The 24,016-nt window shown below is 47.0% G+C and overlaps 1 protein-coding gene across 2 annotated transcripts in view; it reads right to left on the bottom strand.

The window, feature by feature from the left end:
- CRHR2 (corticotropin releasing hormone receptor 2) overlaps positions 1-24,016 on the bottom strand; it is a 543,313-nt gene that overhangs the window by 96,470 nt on the left and 422,827 nt on the right. For both annotated transcript variants that reach the window (XM_077490673.1, XM_077490674.1), the window contains one exon: positions 15,316-15,422. In XM_077490673.1, coding sequence (XP_077346799.1) covers positions 15,316-15,422 — 107 coding nt within the window. The remainder of the gene's footprint in view (positions 1-15,315; positions 15,423-24,016) is intronic.

Genomic DNA, 24,016 nt, shown 5'->3' with positions numbered 1-24,016 from the left:
CGATCGAATTGTCTGACGGACCCGTTCCGTCGGACCTTTGCTGTCAAAAAGTCCGGTCGTGTGTAGAGATCCAAAAGGTTATCCCAACTGGCAGAGCCAACAAGGGTTGTGCACTTTGCCATCTTCGTATTTTAGTAAAATGCCTACTGACCTGTCTAGTTCACGACCACTACAATGCACAGATTCCTCAACACAAAAGTGAACAGGTAAAGGGTCTTATCGAGACCTTTGTCAGTCTGCCCAGATCCCAATGATGGTATGGACAAAATAATTATCACTAAAGCCCCGTACACACTATCAGATTTTCTGCTGAGTTTTTCCTTCAGATTTACCAAAACCATATAATATGAGGACAAACCTTAGGAGCTGCAATGTGTATGCAATCAGGCAGGCCCTTCTACTACATGGTTTTGGTAAATCTGAAGGAAATACTCAGCAGAAAATCTGATAGTGTGTATGAGGCATAAGGGAAACTATTTAAAAATTTACGTAGGCTTTTAATATTTGGTCTACCTTCGCAAAAAAAATCAGCATTAGGAAATCTTTGGTGTTCAATATAATATACTGTATGATGCATCCATCATTAAAAAAAAAAAAAAAATTAACAATGTTTTGTATAGTTACAGTGAGGGAAAAAACATATTTGATCCCCTGCTGATTTTGTATGTTTTCCCACTGACAAAGAAATGATCAGTCTATAATTTTAATGGCCGGTTTATTTTAACAGTGAGAGGCAGAATAACAGCAAAAATATCCAGAAAAATGCATTTTAAAAAAGTTTTAAATTGATTTGCATTTTAATCAGTAAAATAAGTATTTGATCCCCTATCAATCAGCGAGATTTCTGTCTCCCTGGTGTCTTCTATACAGCTAAGGAGCTGAGATTAGGAGCACTCTCTTAAAGGGAGTGCTCCTAATCTCAGTTTGTTACCTGTCTAAAGGACAACTGTCCACAGAAGCAACCAATCAATCAGATTCCAATCTCTCCACCATGGCCAAGACCAAAGAGCTGTCCAAGGATTTCAGGGACAAGATTGTAGACCTACACAGGGCTGGAATGGGCTACAAGACCATCGCCAAGCAGCTTGGTGAGAGGGTGACAACAGTTGCTGCCTTTATTCGCAAATGGAAGAAACACAAAATAACTGTCAGTCTCCCTCGGTCTGGGGCTCCATGAAAGATCTCATCACGTGGAGTTTCAATGATCATGAGAACGTTGTGAAATCAGCCCAGAACTACACAGGAGGATCTTGTCAATGATCTCAAGGCAATTGGGACCATAGACACCAAGAAAACAATTGGTAACACACTACACCGTGAAGGACGGAAATCCTGCAGCGTCTGCAAGATCCCCCCGATCAAGAAAGCACACGTACAGGTCCATCTGAAGTTTGCTAATGAACATCTGAATGATTCAGAGGAGAACTGGGTGAAAGTGTTGTGGTCAGAAGAGACCAAAATCAAGCTCTTTGCCATCAACTCAACTCGCAAGATTTGGAGGAGGAGGAATGATGCCCTATGACCCCAAGAACACCACCCCCTCCATCAAACATGGAGGTGGAAACATTATGCTTTGGAGGAGTTTTTCTGCTAAGCGGACAGGACAACTTCACCGCATCAAAGGGACGATGGACGGGGCTATCGTCAAGTTTGAGTGAGACCCTCCTTCCCACGGCCAGGGCACTGAAAATGGGTCATGGATGGGTATTCCAGCATGACAATGACCCAAACCACATGGCCAAGGTAACAAAAGAGTGGCTCAAGAAGAAGCACATTAAGGTCCTGGAGTGGCTTAGTCAGTCTCCCGACCTTAATCCCATGAAAAATATGTGGAGGGAGCTGAAGGTTCCAGTTACCAAACATCGGCCTCAAAACCTTAAAGGGGTTGTAAAGTAAAAATTTTTATTTTTTTAAAATAACAAACATGTCATACTTACCTCCACTGTGCAGCTCGTTTTGCACAGAGTGGCCCCGAACCTGCTCTTCTGGGGTCCCTCGGCGGCTGTCTCAGCTTCCTCCCGCAGGTGCTTCTCACGTTAATGCGAGCTCCCTCGCATTGGTGAGAAGCACTGTGGACGCGCTCCCGTGATACAGCCGGCGGCTATAGCCGCTCGCTGTATCACAAGGCCCCGCCCCCGGCGCGCTGCATCATTGGATGTGATTGACAGCAGCGCGAGCCAATGGCTGCGCTGCTTTCAATCCATCCACTCCAGCCAATCAGCGGCCAGGCTGAGCGGCGAAGAGGACGGCGGGGGCGAGCGCGGGATTTTCGAGGGGTCAGGTAAGTAAAACGGGGGGACTGGGGGCGCCGGCAGTGTGAGATGTTTTTTCACCTTAATGCATAGAATGCATTAAGGTGAAAAAACATTTACCTTTACAACCCCTTTAATGACTTGGAGAGGATCTGCAAAGAGGAGTGGGACAAAATGCCTCCTGAGATGTGTGCAAACCTGAAGAAACGTCTGACCTCTGTGATTGCCAACAAGGGTTTTGCCACCATGTACTAAGTCATGTTTAGCGAAGGGGTCAAATACTTATTTCATTCATTAAAATGCAAATCGATTTATAACTTTTTTGAAATGTGTTTTTCTGGATATTTTCGTTATTGTTCTGTCTCTCACTGTTAAATTAACCCGACCATTAAAATTATAGACCGATCATTTCTTTCAAAATCGGCAGGGGACCAAATACTTTTTTTTCTTCCCCCTTACTGTATGTTTATGTTTCTCTGTAATATTACATTGTTTCAATATATGCTTTCAAAGCTTGATTTTTTTTTTTTTTTAAACAGGCACGGAACCTTCAATACTATATGAACCTTTCCGATCTTCCATGAGTCTTCCTTCAAACCTTCTTGGCTACTTTGTCTCTCTGAGAACTGTGCCCAATTTAGAATATGAAGATCAAAGCTCTGTGATCCGATCCATCCGGCTCTCTCTCAGCTCACTCTTCTGAAAATGCTTTAATTGGGGTCCTGCAGAACATTGACAGAAACACATCATCCAATTTTTCCATCTTCAAACAAGCGACGCGCTCCACAACAGGTTATCCTTTTCTTCTTGTTGGCTCTCCCCTTTGGGATGACCTTTTCGGATCTCCATTCGCCGTACGTTCTCTTATTAATACCTTCCAAATTTCTCTACAACACATAAAACTTTAAACACCTTTTTGCAAGATTCTAAAATGGATTTGAAAGAAAAGGTCCATATATATTTAGTGTAGGTTATAGGATTTTATTCTAGTACTTACTTTAACCACTTGCTTACTGGGCACTTAAACCCCCCCTCCTGCCAAGACCAAATTTTCAGCTTTCAGCGCTGACGCACTTTGAATGACAATTGCGCGGTCATACAACACTGTACCCAAATGAAATTTTTAGCATTTTTTCCCCACAAATAGAGCTTTCTTTTGGTGGTATTTTATCACTTCTGTGGTTTTTATTTTTTGTTAAAAAAAATTTTTAAATACAGAATTAAAAAAAAAATTATATTTTTTTATATTTTGTTATAACATTTTGAAAACAGGTAATTTTCCTCCTTCATTGATGTACGCTGATGAGGCTGCACCGATGGGCACCGATAGGCTGCACTGACGGGCACTGATAGGCTGCATTGGTGGGCACTGATAGGTGACATTGAGAGGTGGCACTGATGGTTGGCACTGAAGGGCACTGATAGGTTGGCATTGGTGGGCACTGAGAAGCGGCACTAATAGGTGGCACTGATAGCTGGCACTGATAGCTGGCAGTGATGGGCACCGGTAGGTTACACTGAAAGGCAGCACTTCTAGGTGTCACTGATGAGGCACTGATTGGCACCACTGGTGGGCATTGATAGGTGGCACTTGTGGGCATTGTTAAGTGTCACTCATGGGCATTGGCAGGTGGCAATGGCAGGTGGCACTGGTAGGCACAGAGGAGGAGGCAGATGTGCCTCCTTCCTCTTCGGGACTGATGTCCCTTGAGTGTAAGCCTGCAGGGGGCGTGCGGGGAGCGTGCAAAGGGGAGGACGTCCTATGACGGCCTCCCGGAAATTCAGGTCCATGCGGTAGCCGTCATTCGGCCATAGCGCGGACCTCGAGTGGTTAAAGTGGACCTTTGGAAGTTCTGTTTTTTTTGCTAGCTCCCTGCACAATGGCTTTACAGCTGAACTCCAGGCAAACAGTTACACAGATTAACTACATAAAAGTAACAGTTGGCTTGCCTGCCAAAGAATTTGTTTTTCTGCCTCTTAGGTTGCACAGAGAGTATAACAAGCATGCTTTACTGCATATACAGAGAAACAGCAGTGAACTCATCTCCCCTGTGAATGGCTGTGCGGAGGGGGGGGGGGGGGGGGAGGCAGCACAAGCCTGACCATTGGAGGACAGGCAGGCTGTTTTCGCAGCCCCAGCATGGCCAGAAAACTGACCATACTTTCACATAAGGAAGCAATACAAAGAGAACAGGATATTTTTGTTTTAACTTACAGTGTTACTAAACCCACAACAGTAAAATCAATCTGTATATGCAGTAGAGCATGCTTGTTATACTCACTGTGGAACCTGAAGGGTTAATCCTCTGTAAAAAGGCTGTTTGATCCTGTCTTCTCTGATCCTCCCCTTCTTTCACTGTCCCCAATCCATCTCCTGATAGAACAGAGCCTTGGGGGCAATCTGCACATGCTCAGTTTGGTGTTTCTTGCTAGAGAGTTTTCTTCTTTTTTTTTTTTTTTTACACGTGATCAGCACAGGGCCAATCAGCACTGTCCAGACAGAGGGTCAGGGATCCTGCAGCCTCATAGGACAATCAGGGGAGAATGAAAACTCCTTCTATAAGCTTTAACTAGACACCGATAGGAGTCACAAGACTGCTATATACAGTGGAACCTCGCATTGCGCGTAACGCGGTTTACGAGCGTTTCGCAATACGGGCTATTTTTATTAGGTGAACAAAAATAGTAAGGTGAACACTGCACCATACCAGACCCTTATGTGAGCACGCAACCTGGCAGGCAGAAAAATAGGGGGAGGGAAGAGAGAGCGTCCCCCACCCCAAACCGTACCAGGCCACATAGCCTCAACATGGGGAGGGTGCTTTGGGGTAGCCCCCCATAGCACCTTGTCCCCATGTTGATGGGGACAAGGGCCTCATCCCCACAACCCTTGCCCGGTTGCTGTGGGGATCTGCGGGCGGGGGGGCTTATTGGAACCTGAAAGCCCCCTTTAACAAGGGGACCCCCAGATCCCGGCCTCCCCCCATGTGAAATGGTAATGGGGTACATTGTACCCCTACCATTTCACAAAAAAAAGTGTTAAGAAATTGTAAAAGAAAGACAAAAAAAATCACTGCTCCCGAAAAAACGTCCGTTTTGAAAAAAAAAAAAATGTCATTGATCCATGTCCCCTGGGGCAGGACCCGGGTCCCCAAACACTTTTTAAGACAATAACTTGCATATAAGCCTTCAAAATTAACGCTTTTGATTTTTCATGTTAGTGTCCCATAAACTTTATCAGGCTTTCAAATTTGCCGCAAACACCGCACATTGTTCGCTATTCGGCTCGAACATCAGGCTCATCCCTAGAGGGGAAGTTGGGTATAGTGATGGACGAACTTCCGACGGGACGTTTCGCGAACGCGAAATGCGAACGGACCCAAACGTTCGCGAAACCGACCGTTCGCCGCGGGCCCCATTGACTTCAATGGGAGGCGAACTTTGCAAACCTTCATGTCGAATTTGCGGCCACGTGGTAATTATTAGGGGGTAAAACGTAGTCCCACCATCTGGACAATGACATAATACATGTATGAGGTGAATTTGGGATCGATAACTACAAGCATTTTTATTTTATTTGGGAAATTGTTCTAACAATTCAGGACTATGGAGCTAATGAAGGCAATGGAGGAGAGGGAAGGTCAGGGACCAGGGTAGGCAAAGAAGAGGGTGCAGGAGATGATCACCAGCAGCGTGACATACCGGAATGACACATGCACCGTGATAGAGGCATCTGACAGCAGCACCGTAATACAGAGCACTGACAGCAGCACCGTGACATACAGCGCTGACAGCAGCACCGTGACATACAGCGCTGACAGCAGCACCGTGACATACAGCGCTGACAGCAGCACCGTGACATACAGCGCTGACAGCAGCACCGTGACATACAGCGCTGACAGCAGCACCGTGACATACAGCGCTGACAGCAGCACCGTGACATACAGCGCTGACAGCAGCACCGTGACATACAGCGCTGACAGCAGCACCGTGACATACAGCGCTGACAGCAGCACCGTGACATACAGCGCTGACAGCAGCACCGTGACATACAGCGCTGACAGCAGCACCGTGACATACAGCACTGACAGCAGCACCGTAAGCAGCCCCAGGAGGAAGTCAGCACAGCACAGGGATGGTGTGATCCCCTCATAATAAGAACCCCCAGGAGGAAGTCAGCACAGCACAGGGATAGTGTGATCCCTTCATAATAAGAACCCCCAGGAGGAAGTCAGCACAGCACAGGGATATCATAAGCAGCCCCAGTAGAAATATGACACCGCTCAACCTCTTCAAAGAGGAGGGTAGGGGCATATAGTACGGTGTGCTTTTTTGGGTCAAGGAAGTGAGCCAAATGAATTAAGAAGGTCTGTGTGCTTGATTAAAAAAATAGTTTATAGACATATACATGGTCTACTGGTCACATGTGTTGAATTCCTCCGAGATCCATGCCTCATTCATTTTTAGAAATGTGAGGTAGTTAACACTGTGGTGAGCTAGGCGAGTACGCTTATCGGTCACAATCCCCCCTGCTGCGCTGAACGTCCTTTCGGACAGGACACTGGATGAGGGGCAAGCCAACAGTTCGATTGCAAATTGGGCAAGCTCTGGCCAGAGGTCAAGCCTGCCCACCCAGTAGTCTAGGGGTTCATCACTCCTCAGAGCGTCCACATCGGCCGTTAACCCAATGTAGTCGGACACCTGACGGTCTAGGCGTTCCCTGATGCTGGATCCGGATGACACCTGTCGATGGGTCGGCTGAAAGAATGACCTCATATCCGAAGTCACCAACACATCTTCAAACCGGCCTCTTCTTGCAGGCGCTGTTGGATTGGTACCCGCAAATCCTTCTCTGGGAGTGGGAATTGCTCCTCTGCCAGCGCACGCAAAAGCAGAATGCAGCATTTCTCGAAGCAAGGCCTGGAAGTGCTGCATTCTGACAGCCCTCTGCGACGGCGGTAACATTTCCGCCATTTTGTGTTTGTACCGGGGGTCTAAGTACGTTGCCACCCAGTACTGGTCCTTGACCCTCATGCTTTTTATACGGGGGTCCCTATTAAAACACTGGAGCATGAAGGCCCCCATTTGCACTAAAGTGGAAGCGGTGTGGTGGCCTGGCTCCTGCTCATCATCCAGGATAATGTCGTCCTCTTCATTCTCCTCTCCCCATCCACGCACAACAGGGATCCCAGAAAGGTTTAAAGCATGCTCTTCTTGCTCCTGCTCATCCGCCCCGGCACCATCCTCCTCTGACTCCTCATCAGACTCCTGTTGTTGACTTGTCTCAGATAGAGTAGCCCCCCCTGGGAATTCATCCAGCATTGCGACTTCCTCATCTTCCCGCTCCTGCTCCTCCACAGCCTGATCAATGACACGACGCAATGCACGCTCCAGAAAGAAGGCATAAGGTACCATGTCACTGATGGCGCCATGGCTGCGACTGACCAGTTTGGTGATCTCCTCAAATGGCCGCAGAAGTCTGCATGTGTCGCGCATGAGCAGCCACTGGCGCGGTGAAAAAAAACCCAGCTCCCCAGAACCGTTTCTTTCGCAGAGTTCATACAGGTAGACGTTAACTGCACGTTTCTGCTGGAGCAGCCTATCAAGCATATAGAAGGTTGAGTTCCATCGCGTCGGGCAATCGCAAATAAGACGTCTGACCGGCAGATGGTGTCGCCGCTGAATGTCAGCAAGGCGAGCCATGGCCGTGTAAGATCTTCTGAAATGGGCCGAGATTTTCCTTGCCTGCCGCAAGATGTCCTGGACCCCAGGGTATTTGACAAGGAATCGCTGCACGACCAAGTTTAAGACGTGTGCCATGCACGGCACGTGCGTGATTTTGCCCTGTTTCAATGCGCTAAGCAGATTGGCACCGTTGTCACACACCACTTTACCAACTGTCAAATTGAGCGGTGTTAGCCACTCATCTGCCTGTGAACGCAAAGCTGAAAGGAGTGCCGGGCCAGTGTGGCTCTTTGCTTCCAGGCACAACAGACGCAGCACGGCATGGCAACGTCTCACCTGGCATGTGGAATAGGTTCTGGGGAGCTTGGGCGGTGCAGTGGAAGAGACGCTAGCAGCGGAAAAGGAGGAGGCAGCTGAGGAGGAGAGGGAGGAGGATGGAGTAGGAGGAGGAGAAGAAGAGTCAGGCCTGCATGCAATCCGTGGCGGTAAAACCAAATCTACACGGGTGCCACGGGTTACATGCTTGACGGCCGTCAGAAGGTTCACCCAGTGGGCAGTAAAACTGATATACCTTCCCTGCCCGTGTTTGCTAGACCACGTGTCTGTGGTCAGATGTATCTTGGCACCGACACTGTGTGCCAGAGATACATTCACTTGCCGCTGAACATGGCCATATAGCTCTGGGATGCCCTTCTCTGAGAAATACTTCCTTCCTGGGACCTTCCATTGTGGTGTTCCAATGGCCACAAATTTGCGAAAGGCCTCCGAGTCCACCAGTTTATATGGCAGTAGTTGGCGGGCTATGAGTTCTGACAAGCCAGCCGCCAACCGTTGGGCAAGAGGGTTATCCGGCATCATCATTTTTTTACGCTCAAACATTAGGCCCACGGAAGCCTGCCTTTTTGCAGAAAAATGTGAGCTTGGCGTGATGGAAGGTGGAGTGGAGGACAATTGTGAGGAGAGAGGAGAAGGAGAAGTAGAAGACGAGGCTGGACGGTGAGAGCCTGCAGTGTGGCTTTGTGTGTTCCGTTGCTCCCACTGGGCTCGGTGATGGCTGCTCATGTGCCTTCTTAAGGCGGTCGTCCCTAGGTGAGTATTGGGCTTACCGCGACTAACGCGTTGACTGCAAAGATTGCAGATGGCAACGCTATTGTCAGCAGCGGACACGTTAAAAAAAGCCCACACTGCGGAGCCATGTGCCGGTGTCCTGGGAGCGCCAGATGTGACCGTACATGGTCGATGACTCGCTCCTGATACATTTGCAGTCTGCTTTGTCCCTGCTGTGCAATGTAAGTCATTGCTGCTTCTCCTCCCTATCTGCTGGTCCATATCTCCCTCTGAACTCCCCTCCTCTTCCTCTCTTGTGGGCACCCACGTGACATCACTAGACACGTCATCATCAACGTCACCTTCCCCACCGCTATAAGTAGAGATCTCGGAGTAGGCAGCAACACCGGGGACCAACCTCCTCCTTGGGCTGATCTGGGTACTGGCGTCAGACTGCTGAGTAGCGCTTGTTGCTACCTCCTCTTCCTGATCCAATACCAAGAGTGGCTGCGCATCAGAAATGTCCTCTTGATATGGATCGGAAAATAATTCCAGTGACTCAAGCGGAAGGTATGTGGTGGTGGTGGTGGTGGTCGTGTTGTTGGTGGTAGTGTCTTTGGGGGTGCACATAGCAGAGAGTGAAGAAGAGGGTGCAGATCGAGAGGATGAGGAGGGTGCAGAAGAGTAAGGCTGAGCGAGCCACTCAACCAAGTCTGGTGCATCCTTTAAAGTAATTGAACGCACCTTCTGCAACTTCCCACTTTGGCTCAAGCCTGTTGCTCCTGCCCTACCCCTACCACCCCTGCGGAAGGGCCTGCCTCTTCCTCTGCATGTCATTTTTTAAATGACCCTGTGACAAAACTCTTAGTCCCTATACCGCTGAAGGACTGCTGCAGTATAGGTGAGCGGTCAGCAGTGGTGCACGTCAACCCTATCTATTGTGGACCTATAGCGGTCCTTACAGAACAGCAGACTGTACCGCACTCAAGCCTATGTACCGTAGCACCCTATACCAAGTTACCAGTCCTTATAAGAACTTTTGTGGACCAAGCAGGTTGTGTATTAGTGTTTAGCAGACTGTACGTCAGTCCCTATACCGCTGAAGGACTGCTGCAGTATAGGGCAGCGGTCAGCAGTGGTGCACGTCAACCCTATCTATTGTGGACCGATAGCGGTCCTTACAGAACAGCAGACTGTACCGCACTCAAGCCTATGTACCGTAGCACCCTATACCAAGTTACCAGTCCTTATAAGAACTTTTGTGGACCAAGCAGGTTGTGTATTAGTGTTTAGCAGACTGTACGTCAGTCCCTATACCGCTGAAGGACTGCTGCAGTATAGGTGAGCGGTCAGCAGTGGTGCACGTCAACCCTATCTATTGTGGACCGATAGCGGTCCTTACAGAACAGCAGACTGTACCGCACTCAAGCCTATGTACCGTAGCACCCTATACCAAGTTACCAGTCCTTATAAGAACTTTTGTGGAACAAGCAGGTTGTGTATTAGTGTTTAGCAGACTGTACGTCAGTCCCTATACCGCTGAAGGACTGCTGCAGTATAGGTGAGCGGTCAGCAGTGGTGCACGTCAACCCTATCTATTGTGGACCGATAGCGGTCCTTACAGAACAGCAGACTGTACCGCACTCAAGCCTATGTACCGTAGCACCCTATACCAAGTTACCAGTCCTTATAAGAACTTTTGTGGAACAAGCAGGTTGTGTGTTAGTGATTAGCAGACTGTACGTCAGTCCCTATACCGCTGAAGGACTGCTGCAGTATAGGTGAGCGGTCAGCAGTGGTGCACGTCAACCCTATCTATTGTGGACCGATAGCGGTCCTTACAGAACAGCAGACTGTACCGCACTCAAGCCTATGTACCGTAGCACCCTATACCAAGTTACCAGTCCTTATAAGAACTTTTGTGGAACAAGCAGGTTGTGTATTAGTGTTTAGCAGACTGTACGTCAGTCCCTATACCGCTGAAGGACTGCTGCAGTATAGGTGAGCGGTCAGCAGTGGTGCACGTCAACCCTATCTATTGTGGACCGATAGCGGTCCTTACAGAACAGCAGACTGTACCGCACTCAAGCCTATGTACCGTAGCACCCTATACCAAGTTACCAGTCCTTATAAGAACTTTTGTGGAACAAGCAGGTTGTGTATTAGTGTTTAGCAGACTGTACGTCAGTCCCTATACCGCTGAAGGACTGCTGCAGTATAGGTGAGCGGTCAGCAGTGGTGCACGTCAACCCTATCTATTGTGGACCGATAGCGGTCCTTACAGAACAGCAGACTGTACCGCACTCAAGCCTATGTACCGTAGCACCCTATACCAAGTTACCAGTCCTTATAAGAACTTTTGTGGACCAAGCAGGTTGTGTATTAGTTTTTAGCAGACTGTACGTCAGTCCCTATACCGCTGAAGGACTGCTGCAGTATAGGGCAGCGGTCAGCAGTGGTGCACGTCAACCCTATCTATTGTGGACCGATAGCGGTCCTTACAGAACAGCAGACTGTACCGCACTCAAGCCTATGTACCGTAGCACCCTATACCAAGTTACCAGTCCTTATAAGAACTTTTGTGGAACAAGCAGGTTGTGTGTTAGTGATTAGCAGACTGTACGTCAGTCCCTATACCGCTGAAGGACTGCTGCAGTATAGGGCAGCGGTCAGCAGTGGTGCACGTCAACCCTATCTATTGTGGACCGATAGCGGTCCTTACAGAACAGCAGACTGTACCGCACTCAAGCCTATGTACCGTAGCACCCTATACCAAGTTACCAGTCCTTATAAGAACTTTTGTGGACCAAGCAGGTTGTGTATTAGTGTTTAGCAGACTGTACGTCAGTCCCTATACCGCTGAAGGACTGCTGCAGTATAGGGCAGCGGTCAGCAGTGGTGCACGTCAACCCTATCTATTGTGGACCGATAGCGGTCCTTACAGAACAGCAGACTGTACCGCACTCAAGCCTATGTACCGTAGCACCCTATACCAAGTTACCAGTCCTTATAAGAACTTTTGTGGAACAAGCAGGTTGTGTGTTAGTGATTAGCAGACTGTACGTCAGTCCCTATACCGCTGAAGGACTGCTGCAGTATAGGTGAGCGGTCAGCAGTGGTGCACGTCAACCCTATCTATTGTGGACCGATAGCGGTCCTTACAGAACAGCAGACTGTACCGCACTCAAGCCTATGTACCGTAGCACCCTATACCAAGTTACCAGTCCTTATAAGAACTTTTGTGGACCAAGCAGGTTGTGTATTAGTGTTTAGCAGACTGTACGTCAGTCCCTATACCGCTGAAGGACTGCTGCAGTATAGGGCAGCGGTCAGCAGTGGTGCACGTCAACCCTATCTATTGTGGACCGATAGCGGTCCTTACAGAACAGCAGACTGTACCGCACTCAAGCCTATGTACCGTAGCACCCTATACCAAGTTACCAGTCCTTATAAGAACTTTTGTGGAACAAGCAGGTTGTGTATTAGTGTTTAGCAGACTGTACGTCAGTCCCTATACCGCTGAAGGACTGCTGCAGTATAGGTGAGCGGTCAGCAGTGGTGCACGTCAACCCTATCTATTGTGGACCGATAGCGGTCCTTACAGAACAGCAGACTGTACCGCACTCAAGCCTATGTACCGTAGCACCCTATACCAAGTTACCAGTCCTTATAAGAACTTTTGTGGAACAAGCAGGTTGTGTGTTAGTGATTAGCAGACTGTACGTCAGTCCCTATACCGCTGAAGGACTGCTGCAGTATAGGTGAGCGGTCAGCAGTGGTGCACGTCAACCCTATCTATTGTGGACCGATAGCGGTCCTTACAGAACAGCAGACTGTACCGCACTCAAGCCTATGTACCGTAGCACCCTATACCAAGTTACCAGTCCTTATAAGAACTTTTGTGGAACAAGCAGGTTGTGTATTAGTGTTTAGCAGACTGTACGTCAGTCCCTATACCGCTGAAGGACTGCTGCAGTATAGGTGAGCGGTCAGCAGTGGTGCACGTCAACCCTATCTATTGTGGACCGATAGCGGTCCTTACAGAACAGCAGACTGTACCGCACTCAAGCCTATGTACCGTAGCACCCTATACCAAGTTACCAGTCCTTATAAGAACTTTTGTGGACCAAGCAGGTTGTGTATTAGTTTTTAGCAGACTGTACGTCAGTCCCTATACCGCTGAAGGACTGCTGCAGTATAGGGCAGCGGTCAGCAGTGGTGCACGTCAACCCTATCTATTGTGGACCGATAGCGGTCCTTACAGAACAGCAGACTGTACCGCACTCAAGCCTATGTACCGTAGCACCCTATACCAAGTTACCAGTCCTTATAAGAACTTTTGTGGAACAAGCAGGTTGTGTGTTAGTGATTAGCAGACTGTACGTCAGTCCCTATACCGCTGAAGGACTGCTGCAGTATAGGGCAGCGGTCAGCAGTGGTGCACGTCAACCCTATCTATTGTGGACCGATAGCGGTCCTTACAGAACAGCAGACTGTACCGCACTCAAGCCTATGTACCGTAGCACCCTATACCAAGTTACCAGTCCTTATAAGAACTTTTGTGGAACAAGTGAGTTGTGAATGTTTAGCAGACTGCAGCAGAAGGGCAGCAGTCAAGTATAATATCCTTTCTATATTTGGAAGAAAGAATATTATACATGTACAAGCCTATTACTGTACCACTGATACCAGTCCTGAAAAGAACCTTTGTGGAACTAATAATAACAGCAAGTCTTTAAAATTACCCTCACTGCCTGACAACACTGCTTCCTTCCTGTCCCTATACAAATTGGCAAAAAAAGAGAACGATTAGTGGTTACTGGAACAGCTCTTTTGTGGACCTTGATAGTAACAGCTAATGATGATGATGATGATGATGATGATGAAAGACTAATCTGGCTGTCCCTGTAGCATACACCGTCCTTTCCCTTTCTCTAAACTAACAAAAGACACTCAGGCTGCTGCAAGAATCAGCAGCACAGCAAACCTATCAACACCTAACACCTATACCAGTCCTGAAAAGAACTTTTGTGTACCAAATAGCTAGTGGTTTATCTCTCCCTACTCCACACAGGAACCTGTCCCTATCTTAACAGAAGAAAGAATGTAAAATGGCCACCGGATCGGGTGTATTTATAGGTTAGGGGGAATGTACAAGTGTCCATGTGCTGTCATGTCTCAATTGGCTGTCCTGTATCACATGATAAACGTGTCACCAAAGGTTAAAGTTCTTGTATACATTAAACACGTAAGTCCGCCGCGGCGAACGACGGAAAAAGGCGTTCGAACGTGCGGACCGCGAATGTCGGAAATTCGCCGCGAAACGACCGCCGGGCGAACCGTTCGGCCATCACTAGTTGGGTATAGTCCAAATCAAGAGAGCAGCATGGGGTGACAACACTGTTTATGCCCCGTACACACAGTCGGAAATTCCAATGGAAAAAGTCCGATCGGATTATGTTGTCCGATGGTGCGTGGGGCTCTATCTGACTTTTTCCCAACTGAATTTCCGACTGAATTTCCGACGGAAAAAGTTTGAGAGCTGGATCTAAAATTTTCTGACAACAAAATCTGACTTTTTCCCCATCGTGTGTAGAGAATTCCGACGCACAAAGTGCCAGGCATGCTCGGAAAAAATTTGGAGACGAAAGCTATTGGCTACTTGGCCTCTACCTGGTCCTATTGTACGTTTTGTATGCCACCTCGTTCCGAACGATCGGATATTTTCCGACAACTTTGTGCGACCGTGTGTATGCAAGACAAGTTTCGGCCAAAATCTGTCGGAAAAAATCCGACGGATTTTGTGGTCGGAATATCCGACCGTGTGTACGGGGAATTACTCAATGAACCTGAAAAAGAAAGAATCATTTCATTTACATGTCGCTTTCCTGAATTTGATACATGGAAACAACATTTATAGTATAATTTTAAGGCATAGCATGAAGTGGAAATATTATTAGTCCATACAGTAGCAGATTATATACTAAAATATACAACAATTGTAAAATCGATCATAAATACTGTGATAATTGCATATAATAGCAACGTGTTTCTTGGATATGGTCCACTTCATCAGGAGATATCAATGTAGACTTTATTTGTGCCATCTAAATGGAATGGAAACTGTGACTCCATAGATGCATTGAGTGAGCATTGTCACCCCAGGACAGGAAGTGGCAAAAAAAAAAAGTCAGAAAAATGAAAGTGAACACAGTCGCCACATTTAAAGGGGCCGTAAGCTGCAATATATTAAATATTTTTTTTTTTTTTTGGGGGGGGGGGGGGGGGGGGCTTTGGAAAGGCCTCAAGGGAATTCAGAAGAACGTCTTACCTTAAACACAGGAAGAGCAGGAAGGCGATGACCAGAGCCAACACGGAGATGCAGTGCCCCAGGTAGTTTATAATAAGAGCGATCTTATAATGCAGATCATGCTTCCTCTGCAGACAAGAACACAATATGATTCAATTAGCCTGACTCTCCGCAATAACGTTACAGGACATTTAATCTGCTTAGGGAGCAGTAATTATCTTCCCCACACGGCAGATAATCTCATCACCGACCCTCCACATGGGTTATTTTGGGATAAGTAAAACTTTATGGACTAGAGAAGTTATATTCCAACCCCGGAGACATATCGCAACAACAGTAAATATCATTTCAGGCAATACTTGGATGGAAGCCGATCGAAAAAAACCAAGGCATATGTGTTCCAAGAGTTACCTGCCCTGCAAAGAAAAGTGTCAGGAACATCATTCATGCCAGCCGTCAGGCTAATGCACACAGACTGGATTGTCAAAAGTATTGGGACGCCTGCCTTTTACAGGCTCATGAACTTTAACCACTTACAGACCCGGACCATTTTGCTGGCTTAAGACCAGACCACTTTTTGCGATTCGGCACTGCGTCGCTTTAACTGACAATTGCGCGCTCGTGCGACGTGGCTCCCGAACAAAATTGGCGTCCTTTTTTTCCCCTCACAAATAGAGATTTCTTTTGGTGGTATTTGATCGCCCCTGCGGTTTTTATTTTTTGCGCTATAAACAAAAATAGAGCGACAATTTTGAAAAAAAAAAAACGCATTATTTTTTACTTTTTGTTATAATAAATATCCCCCAAAAATATATAAAAAAAATTTTTTTTCCCTCAGTTTAGGCCGATACGTATTCTTCTACGTATTTTTGTTAAAAAAAAATCGCAATAAGCGATTATTGATTGGTTTGCGCAAAAGTTATAGCGTTTACAAAATAGGGATAGTTTTATAGCATTTTTATTAATAATTTTTTTTTTTTACTAGTAATGGCGGCGATCAGCGATTTTTATTGTGACTGCGACATTGTGGTGGACACATCGGACATTTTTTGACACATTTTTGGGACCATTGTCATTTATACAGCAATCAGTGCTATACAAATGCAGTGATTCCTGTGTAAATGAAACTGGCCGTGAAGGGGTTAACCAGTGGGTGGCAGTGTAGGGGTTAAGTGTTCCTAGGGGTGTGTTACTAACTGTGGGGGGGCTGGGCTTTCATTTAGTGAACACTGATCTCTGCTCCAATCACATGGAGCAGAGATCAGCGTCACTAGTTGCTAGGCAGAATGGAGAAATGCTGTTTACAACGGCATTTCTTCATTCGGCTGCCCCGTGAGACGATCGCGGGTATGCAGGACCCGCGTCTGGACTCACGGGGGTCCCGACTAGCACGGGAGCGCGCCGCCGGCGGCGAGCTCCCGATGGGAGGGCGGCAAATTTAAAGGGACGTACAGGTACGCTCATTTGCCTGCCCGTGCCATTCTGCCGACGTACATCGGCGTGCGCTGGTCGGGAACTGGTTAATGGCATCCCAATCTAAAGCTGGATACACACTATACAATTTTCTTTAGATTTTTCCCTTAAAGCCCCGGTGGTTGTGGGGATCTGTGGGCGGGGCGGGGGGCTTAACTAAACCTGGAAGCCTCTTTTAACAAGGGTACCCCCAGATCCTGGCCTCTCCCCCATGTGAAATGGTAACGGGGTACCCCTACCATTTCACAAAAAAAAGTGTCAAAAATCATTAAAAAAAACGAAAAAAAAAAAAAGAAAATTCGGCCAGCTAAAGACCGATCAGAGCTTTTGGTGGGAAATTCCCATCGTGTGTATGTTCCTTCGGACATTTGCTGGCCGAATTCCCGCCAGCAAAAGATTGAGAGCAGGTTCTCAATTTTTTCGGTTGGAAAAAGTTCTGATCGGAAATTTCTGTACAAATTCCGACGCGCAAAATTCTCACGTATGCTCGGAAACAATTGGACGCATGCTCGGAAAGCATTGAACTTAATTTTCTCGGCTCGTCGTAGTGTTGTAAGTCACCGCGTTCTTGGTGGTCGAAAGTTCCGAGAACTTTTGCGTGACTGTGTGTATGCAAGCCAAGCTTGAGCGGAATTCCGTCGGAAAAACCATCCAAGGTTTTTTCCCACGGAAATTCCGCTCGTGTGTACGGGGCGTTAGATTTACCAAAACCATATAATATGAGGTCAAAGCTAATCACATTCAATGAGTACGCAATCAGGCAGGCCCTCGCACTACATAGTTGTGGGTAAATATAAAGTCGAAATCGAACAACAAAAGTTGTATAGTGTGTATCCATCTTAAAGTCTCGTACACACCATCAGATTTTCCGCAGACAAAGCCTCAGACTTCTATCTGAAGGGCGTGTGCCGGGAACTTGTCTTGCATACTAATAGTACACAATTGTTGGCCAACAAACACGAACGTAGTGACATACTGCGAGGAATTTCAGCTCTCGAGCGCCACCCTTTGGGCACCTTCTGCTTATGTCGTGTTTTGTGAGCATTGATTCCGATTGCGGGTGTTTGTAATTTGGAATTTTGTGTGATGGACTTGTGTACAGAGGATACGAAAATCTGACAACAGACCGTTGTCCGCCAAAAATTTACTAGCCTGTCATCCAACATTTTTTTAGTGGAAAGTTGGGCGACAATTGTCTGATGGAGCCTACCGACAGTCGGATTTTAGGCAAACAGTCTGTCATCACACAATTCCAATGCCGAAAATCCGATCGTGTGTACGAGGCTTTAGTCCGTAGGGTTCAATATTGAGTTGGCTCCGCCCTTTGCGGCTATAACAGCTTCAACTCTTCTGGGAAGGCCGTCCACAAGGTTTAGGAGTGTGTCTATGGGGATGTTTGACCATTCTTCCAGAAGTGCATTTGTGAGGTCAGGTACTGATGTTGGACGAAAAGGCCTGGCTCCGCTCTAATTTATCCTAAAGATGTTCGATCGGGTTGAGGTCAGGACTCTGTGCAGGCCAGTCAAGTTCCTCCACCCCAAATTCACTCATCCATGTCTTTATGGATTTTACTTTGTGCACTGGTCCAAATCATTTTGTATTGATTACGGTGATACAAGGCAGGATGGATCCATGCGCTTTCATGTTGTTTACACCAAATTCTGACCCCACCATCTGAATGTCGCAGCTGAAATCCAGACTCGTCAGACCAGGAAAAGTTTTTCTGATCTTCTATTGTCCAATTTTGGTGATCCTGTACCAATTGCAGCCTCAGTTTCCTGTTCTTAGCTGACAGGAGTGGCACCCGGTGTGGTCTTCTGCTGCTGTAGCCCATCTGCTTCAAGGTTTGGTGTGTTGTACGTTCATAGATGGTATTCTGCATATCTTGGATGTAACGAGTCCTTATTTGAGTTACTGTTGCCTTTCTATCATCTGGAACCAGTCTGCCTATTCTCCTCTGACCTCAACAAGGCATTTTCCTCCACACAACCGCCGCTCACTGGATATTTTCTCTTTTTCGGACCATTCTCTGTAAACCCGAGAGATGGCTGTGTGTGAAAATCCCAGAAATACTCAGACCAGCCTGTCTGACACCAACAACCACGCTACGTTCAAAGTCACCTAAATCCCCTTTGTTCCCTATGCTGACGCTCGGTTTGAACTTTAGCAAGTCGTCTTCACCACGTCTAGATGCCTAAATGTATCAAGTTGCTGCCGTGTGATTGGCTGATTAGCAATTTTCTGTGTTACCAAGCAATTAAACTGGTGTACCTAATAAAGTGGCCGGTGAGTGTGAATCTTCCTTTTGGATGATTTCACCTCTTTTTCTGTTTTGGTGACAACTTCAAAGTTTTGGATTTTCCCGTCACTTTCAGTCCTGACAACGGGCAGCAGGACAAACAGAGAAGCTGATCGTCCCGGGCTGATCGACACAGACAGCAATACAAGGGAACTCCACAGGGAAGAAAAAAAAACGAGCAACGCGGGAATGATTGATTTTTGGATTTTCTGCGGAGACAACTGATAGCCCCTTTGTACACACGGTAGGAAATTCCGACGGAAAATGTCCGATCGGACCGCGTTGTCGGATAATCCGACCGTGTGTGTGGGCTTCATCTGACTTTTTCCATCGGAATGTCCGACCGACAAAGTTTGAGAGCTGGATATAACATTTTCCGACAACGCGATCCGATCGTTTGTAGAGAATTCCGATCGGACAAAGTGCCACGCATGCTCAGATCAAATTGCGAGACTAAAGCTATTGGCTACTAGCCTGAACGTAGTCCCCGCCGCAACGAACGAACGTCATCACGTTCTGAACGATCGGATTTTTCGACAACTTTGTCCGACCGTGTGTATGCAACACCAGTTTCGGACAAAATCCGTCTGATTTTTTCCGACGGATTTTGTCCGGAAGTGGTGTTGCATACACACGGTTGGACAAAGTTGTCGGGAAATTCGATCGTTCAGAACGTGATGACGTTCGTTCGTTGCGGCGGGGACTACGTTCAGGCTAGTAGCCAATAGCTTTAGTCTCGCAATTTGATCTGAGCATGCGTGGCACTTTGTCCGATCGGAATTTTGTTGTCGGAATGTCCGACCCGTGTGTACAAGGGCTAAGAAGGTGGAGGACGGATCTCCCCAGCGGGGGAACCCAGACAGCAATAAAAAACCTGACAGACCGACCCCCTCCCAGCTCCATCCAAAACGAAAGCCTCGTACACACGACCGGACTTTCCGATGGGAATTGTGTGATGACGGGCTGTTGGGTGGAAAATCCGACCGTGTCTACGCTCCATCGGACAATTGTTGGCGGATTTTCCGCAGACAAATGTTGGATGGCAGGGCTTTAAAATTTTCCGCGGACAAATGTCTGTTGTTGGATTTTCCCAGCGTGTGTACACAAGTCCGTCGGACAAAAGTCCAAAGTGCAAAACGCGCATGCTCGGAAGCAAGGGCAAGCCGGAAGCGGTCGGTCTCGTAAACAAGCGTTCGTAATGGAGAATTGACATTCGTGACACGGCAAATTATGACATCTGGAAATGCAGCGCACAATTCTCTTCTTCTTTAATGGGATAATAATGAAGCTGCTTTTCTGGTGATACTGATGGAGTTATTGCAAACTCATTTTCAAAGGCTTTTTTTTCTAGTGATATCAAGAATAATATTATTATGTTTTTGTTTTTTGTTTTTTTATTTGGGCAAGTTACCACAAGACCATTATCCCGTAGTTTATAAGATCAAAGATACAACTATGTCGGCGCCCCTTGTCAATTTTACATTGTATTTTTTTTATGTAACTGCCACTCCCAAACTGTCATTTGAAGTAAAACACAGAGCCAAGTATTATTCTCCACTATTGTTTTTATTGTGCATTAAAAAAAAGAAAATAAAAGTAGACGTGCTATCTGCCAATAGAACTTAACCAAAAAGTGCATTCTATGCATCCAAAAATATAGAAATTATAACAAATCAAATCATTATTATTCAACCAAAAAATAAAATAAAAGCCTCATGCATGTGTCCTGCTTCTAAATATAGGGGGTCAGCAATGCCAAGAGTTGGTGAAAGCAGGGGTCCGTCATCCGGAGATAATTCCGAAAATCATCCGGATTATTCTCCTGGAGCTCCCGCAGCAAAGGCATATTGCATAATTGGTCACCATTAATAAAGCAACCAATTTTTGGTCCAAGAAATCCTCTTCCTCCACCTGTTCCTGGACTGGACTTGGGTCAAAGCAATAACTCCAAGGCCAATAATAAATAACGCTTTATCTCCTCCGATTCCGCAACATGTCTGGCTGATGAACAGCCGCTCAGAAACTGAACTGAAAAGCGTGAAATGAAAAGTGCAAATCAACACTCACCAAACTTCTACTAAACAAGAAATTAGCAGAAGGAGCCCAAAGGGTGGCGCTAAAGAGCTGAAAATCCACGTAGTACATCACTATGTTCATTTTTGTTGGCAGCCCGTTTGTTGTGCACCGAAACACGCACTCAAAAAATGGCCGACACTCTGCAACCAAAAGGGTTCTGGAGCTACTTTTGGAGCGTTTGTTGTGTGTAGAGCAGCCCATTCAAGGCGCCACCAAAGAAATGCAAGCAGGACTGCGCCTTTAAAGCGGAAGTCCACCCTAAAGTGGACCTCCGCTCATCGGAACCCTCCCCCCCTCCGGCGCCACAATTGGCACCTTTCAGGGGGGATGGGGGTGCAGATACCTGTACAGTACAGGTATTCTGCACCCACTTCCGGGATAGCTCTCTGCGGAAAGGGGCGTAGATTACGCCCCTTTCCGCAAGTACCCGCCCCTTTCCGCAAGTGCCCCACTGCCTGCTGGGAAACACACAGATCCCAGAGGCAGCGGGGACCGTCCTTATTGCGCAGCGCGATTTGCGCATGCGCAGTAGGGAACCGGGAAATGAAGCCGAAAGGCTCCACTTCCTGATTCCCATATCCAAGATGGCGGCGGCAGCACCCGAGTGTCGATCTAGAGATCGGCTTCGGGTGCCGACATCGCGGGCGCGCTGGACAGGTAAGTGTCACTATTTTTAAAGTCAGCACCTGCAATATTTGTAGCTGCTGGCTTTAAAAAAAAAAAACGCAGAGTCCCGGCGGACTCCCGCTTTAAGCTCAGGTGTGATCGGGGCTTTATTACAGGTACTTATGTAGCTCCGTCAATTTACACAGCGCTTTACATACACTCACCGACCACTTTATTAGGTACGCCTGTTCAATTGCTTGGTAACACAAATTGCTGATCAGCCGATCACATGGCAGCAATTCATTGCATTTAGCCATCTAGACGTGGTGAAGACGACTTGCTGAAGTTCCAACCGAGCATCAGAATGGGGAAGAAAGGGGATTTGGTGACTTTGAACGTGGCGTAGTTGTTGGTGCCAGATGGGCTGGTTTGAGTATTTCATTTCGGACCTACTGGGATTTTCACGCACAGCCATCTAGTTTACAGACAATGGTCCGAAAGAGAGAAAATATCCAGTGAGCGGCAGTTGCGTGGAGGAAAATGCCTTGTTGGGGTCAGAGGAGAATGTGCAGACTGGTTCCAGATGATAAAAAGCCAACACTAACTCAAATAACCACTCGTTACATCCAAGGAGTGCAGAATACCATCTCTGAACGCACAACACATCGAACCTTGAAGCAGATGGGCTACAGCAGCAGAAGATCACACCGGGTGCCGCTCCTGTCAGCTAAGAACAGGAAACTGAGGCTACAATTCGCACAGGATCACCAAAACTGCACAATAGAAGATTGGAAAAACGTTGCCTGTTCTGATGAGTTTGGATTTCAGCTGCGACATTCAGATGGTCGGGTCAGAATTTGGTGTAAACAACATGAAAGCGCATGGATCCGTCCTGCCTTGTATCACCATAATCCCCCCCTGCACCAAATGATTTGGACAAGTGCACAAAGCAAGGTCTATAAAGACACGGATGAGCGAGTTTGGGGTGGAGGAATCTGACAGTCCTGCACAGAGTCCTGACCTCAGCCCCATTCACAAATGGCAAACGGGACTTCTTATGGCTTTCTTTCACCAATGTCTTTCTTCTTGTCACTCTTCCATAAAGGGCAGATTTGTGGAGAGACAACTAATAGTTGTCCTGTGGACAGATTCTCCCACCTGAGCTGTGGATCTCTGCAGCTCCTCCAGAGTCACCATGGGCCTCTTGGCTGCTTCTCTGATGAATGCTCTCCTTGCCCGGCCGGTCAGTTTAGGTGGACGGCCGTGTCTTGGTAGGTTTGCAGTTGTGCCATACTCTTTTCATTTTCGGATGATGGATTGAACAGAGCTCTGTGAGATGTTCAAAGCTTGGGAGATTTTCTTATAACCCAACCCTGCTTTATACTTCTCCACAACTTAATCCCTGACTTGTCTGGTGTGTTCCTTGGCCTTCATGATGCTGTTTGTTCACTAAGGTTCTCTAATAAACCTCTGAGGGCTTCACAGAACAGCTGTAATTATACTGAGATTAAATTACACACAGGTGGACTCTATTTACTAATTAGGTGACTTCTGAAGGCAATTGGTTCCATTAGATTTTAGTTAGGGGTATCAGAGGGGGCTGAATACAAATGTACCCCCCCCCCCCGCACACACACACTTTTTACATATTTATTTGCAAAAAATGTTGAAAAACATAATTTATCATTTTCCTTCCACTTCACAATTATGTGCCACTTTGTGTTGGTTTATCACATAAAATCCCAATAAAATACATTTACGTTTTTGGTTGTAAAAACTTTTTTAGTTTTTCTTTCAAAAAGATGTTTCTCAGCACTTAACATTTTATCGTTTCTAAATTGCTGCCTCTGTACATTCCAAATCCCAATATAAAGGAATAGAAGTGGTAAAAAAGCCGCACACAGAAGGTTTGATCCCTTCATGCTTTCTATACCTTCAAACCTTCAGCCTTTAGAACCACTTTAAGGGCTAGTTTACACTTTCTTCAAAACAAGGCTTCGGACAGGCTTTCTTAAAGCTCTCAGAACGTCACTCAAAGCTCCTGTCACTAATTAAAATGGTGAGCTTACAGCCCTGTTTACACCTGCTTTTGCTTGGTGCTTCGATGGGGATTTGGTGGGGCTTCAATGAGGCTTCAGTGGGGCTTTGGTGGAGCTTCCGTGGGGCTTCAATGAGGCTTCAGTGGGGCTTTGGTGGAGCTTCCGTGGGGCTTTGGTGGAGCTTCGATGGGGCTTTGATGAGGCGTTGGTGGAGCTTTGATGAGGCTTC

Source organism: Lithobates pipiens, unplaced genomic scaffold, assembly GCF_037356315.1.
Source record: "Lithobates pipiens isolate NorthernLeopardFrog02 unplaced genomic scaffold, aLitPip1_a1.2 Scaffold_19, whole genome shotgun sequence".
Classification (NCBI taxonomy): Eukaryota; Metazoa; Chordata; class Amphibia; order Anura; family Ranidae; genus Lithobates; species Lithobates pipiens.
The sequence above is the reverse complement of the archived record's forward strand: the minus strand, read 5'-3'. Positions and strand labels throughout refer to the sequence as shown.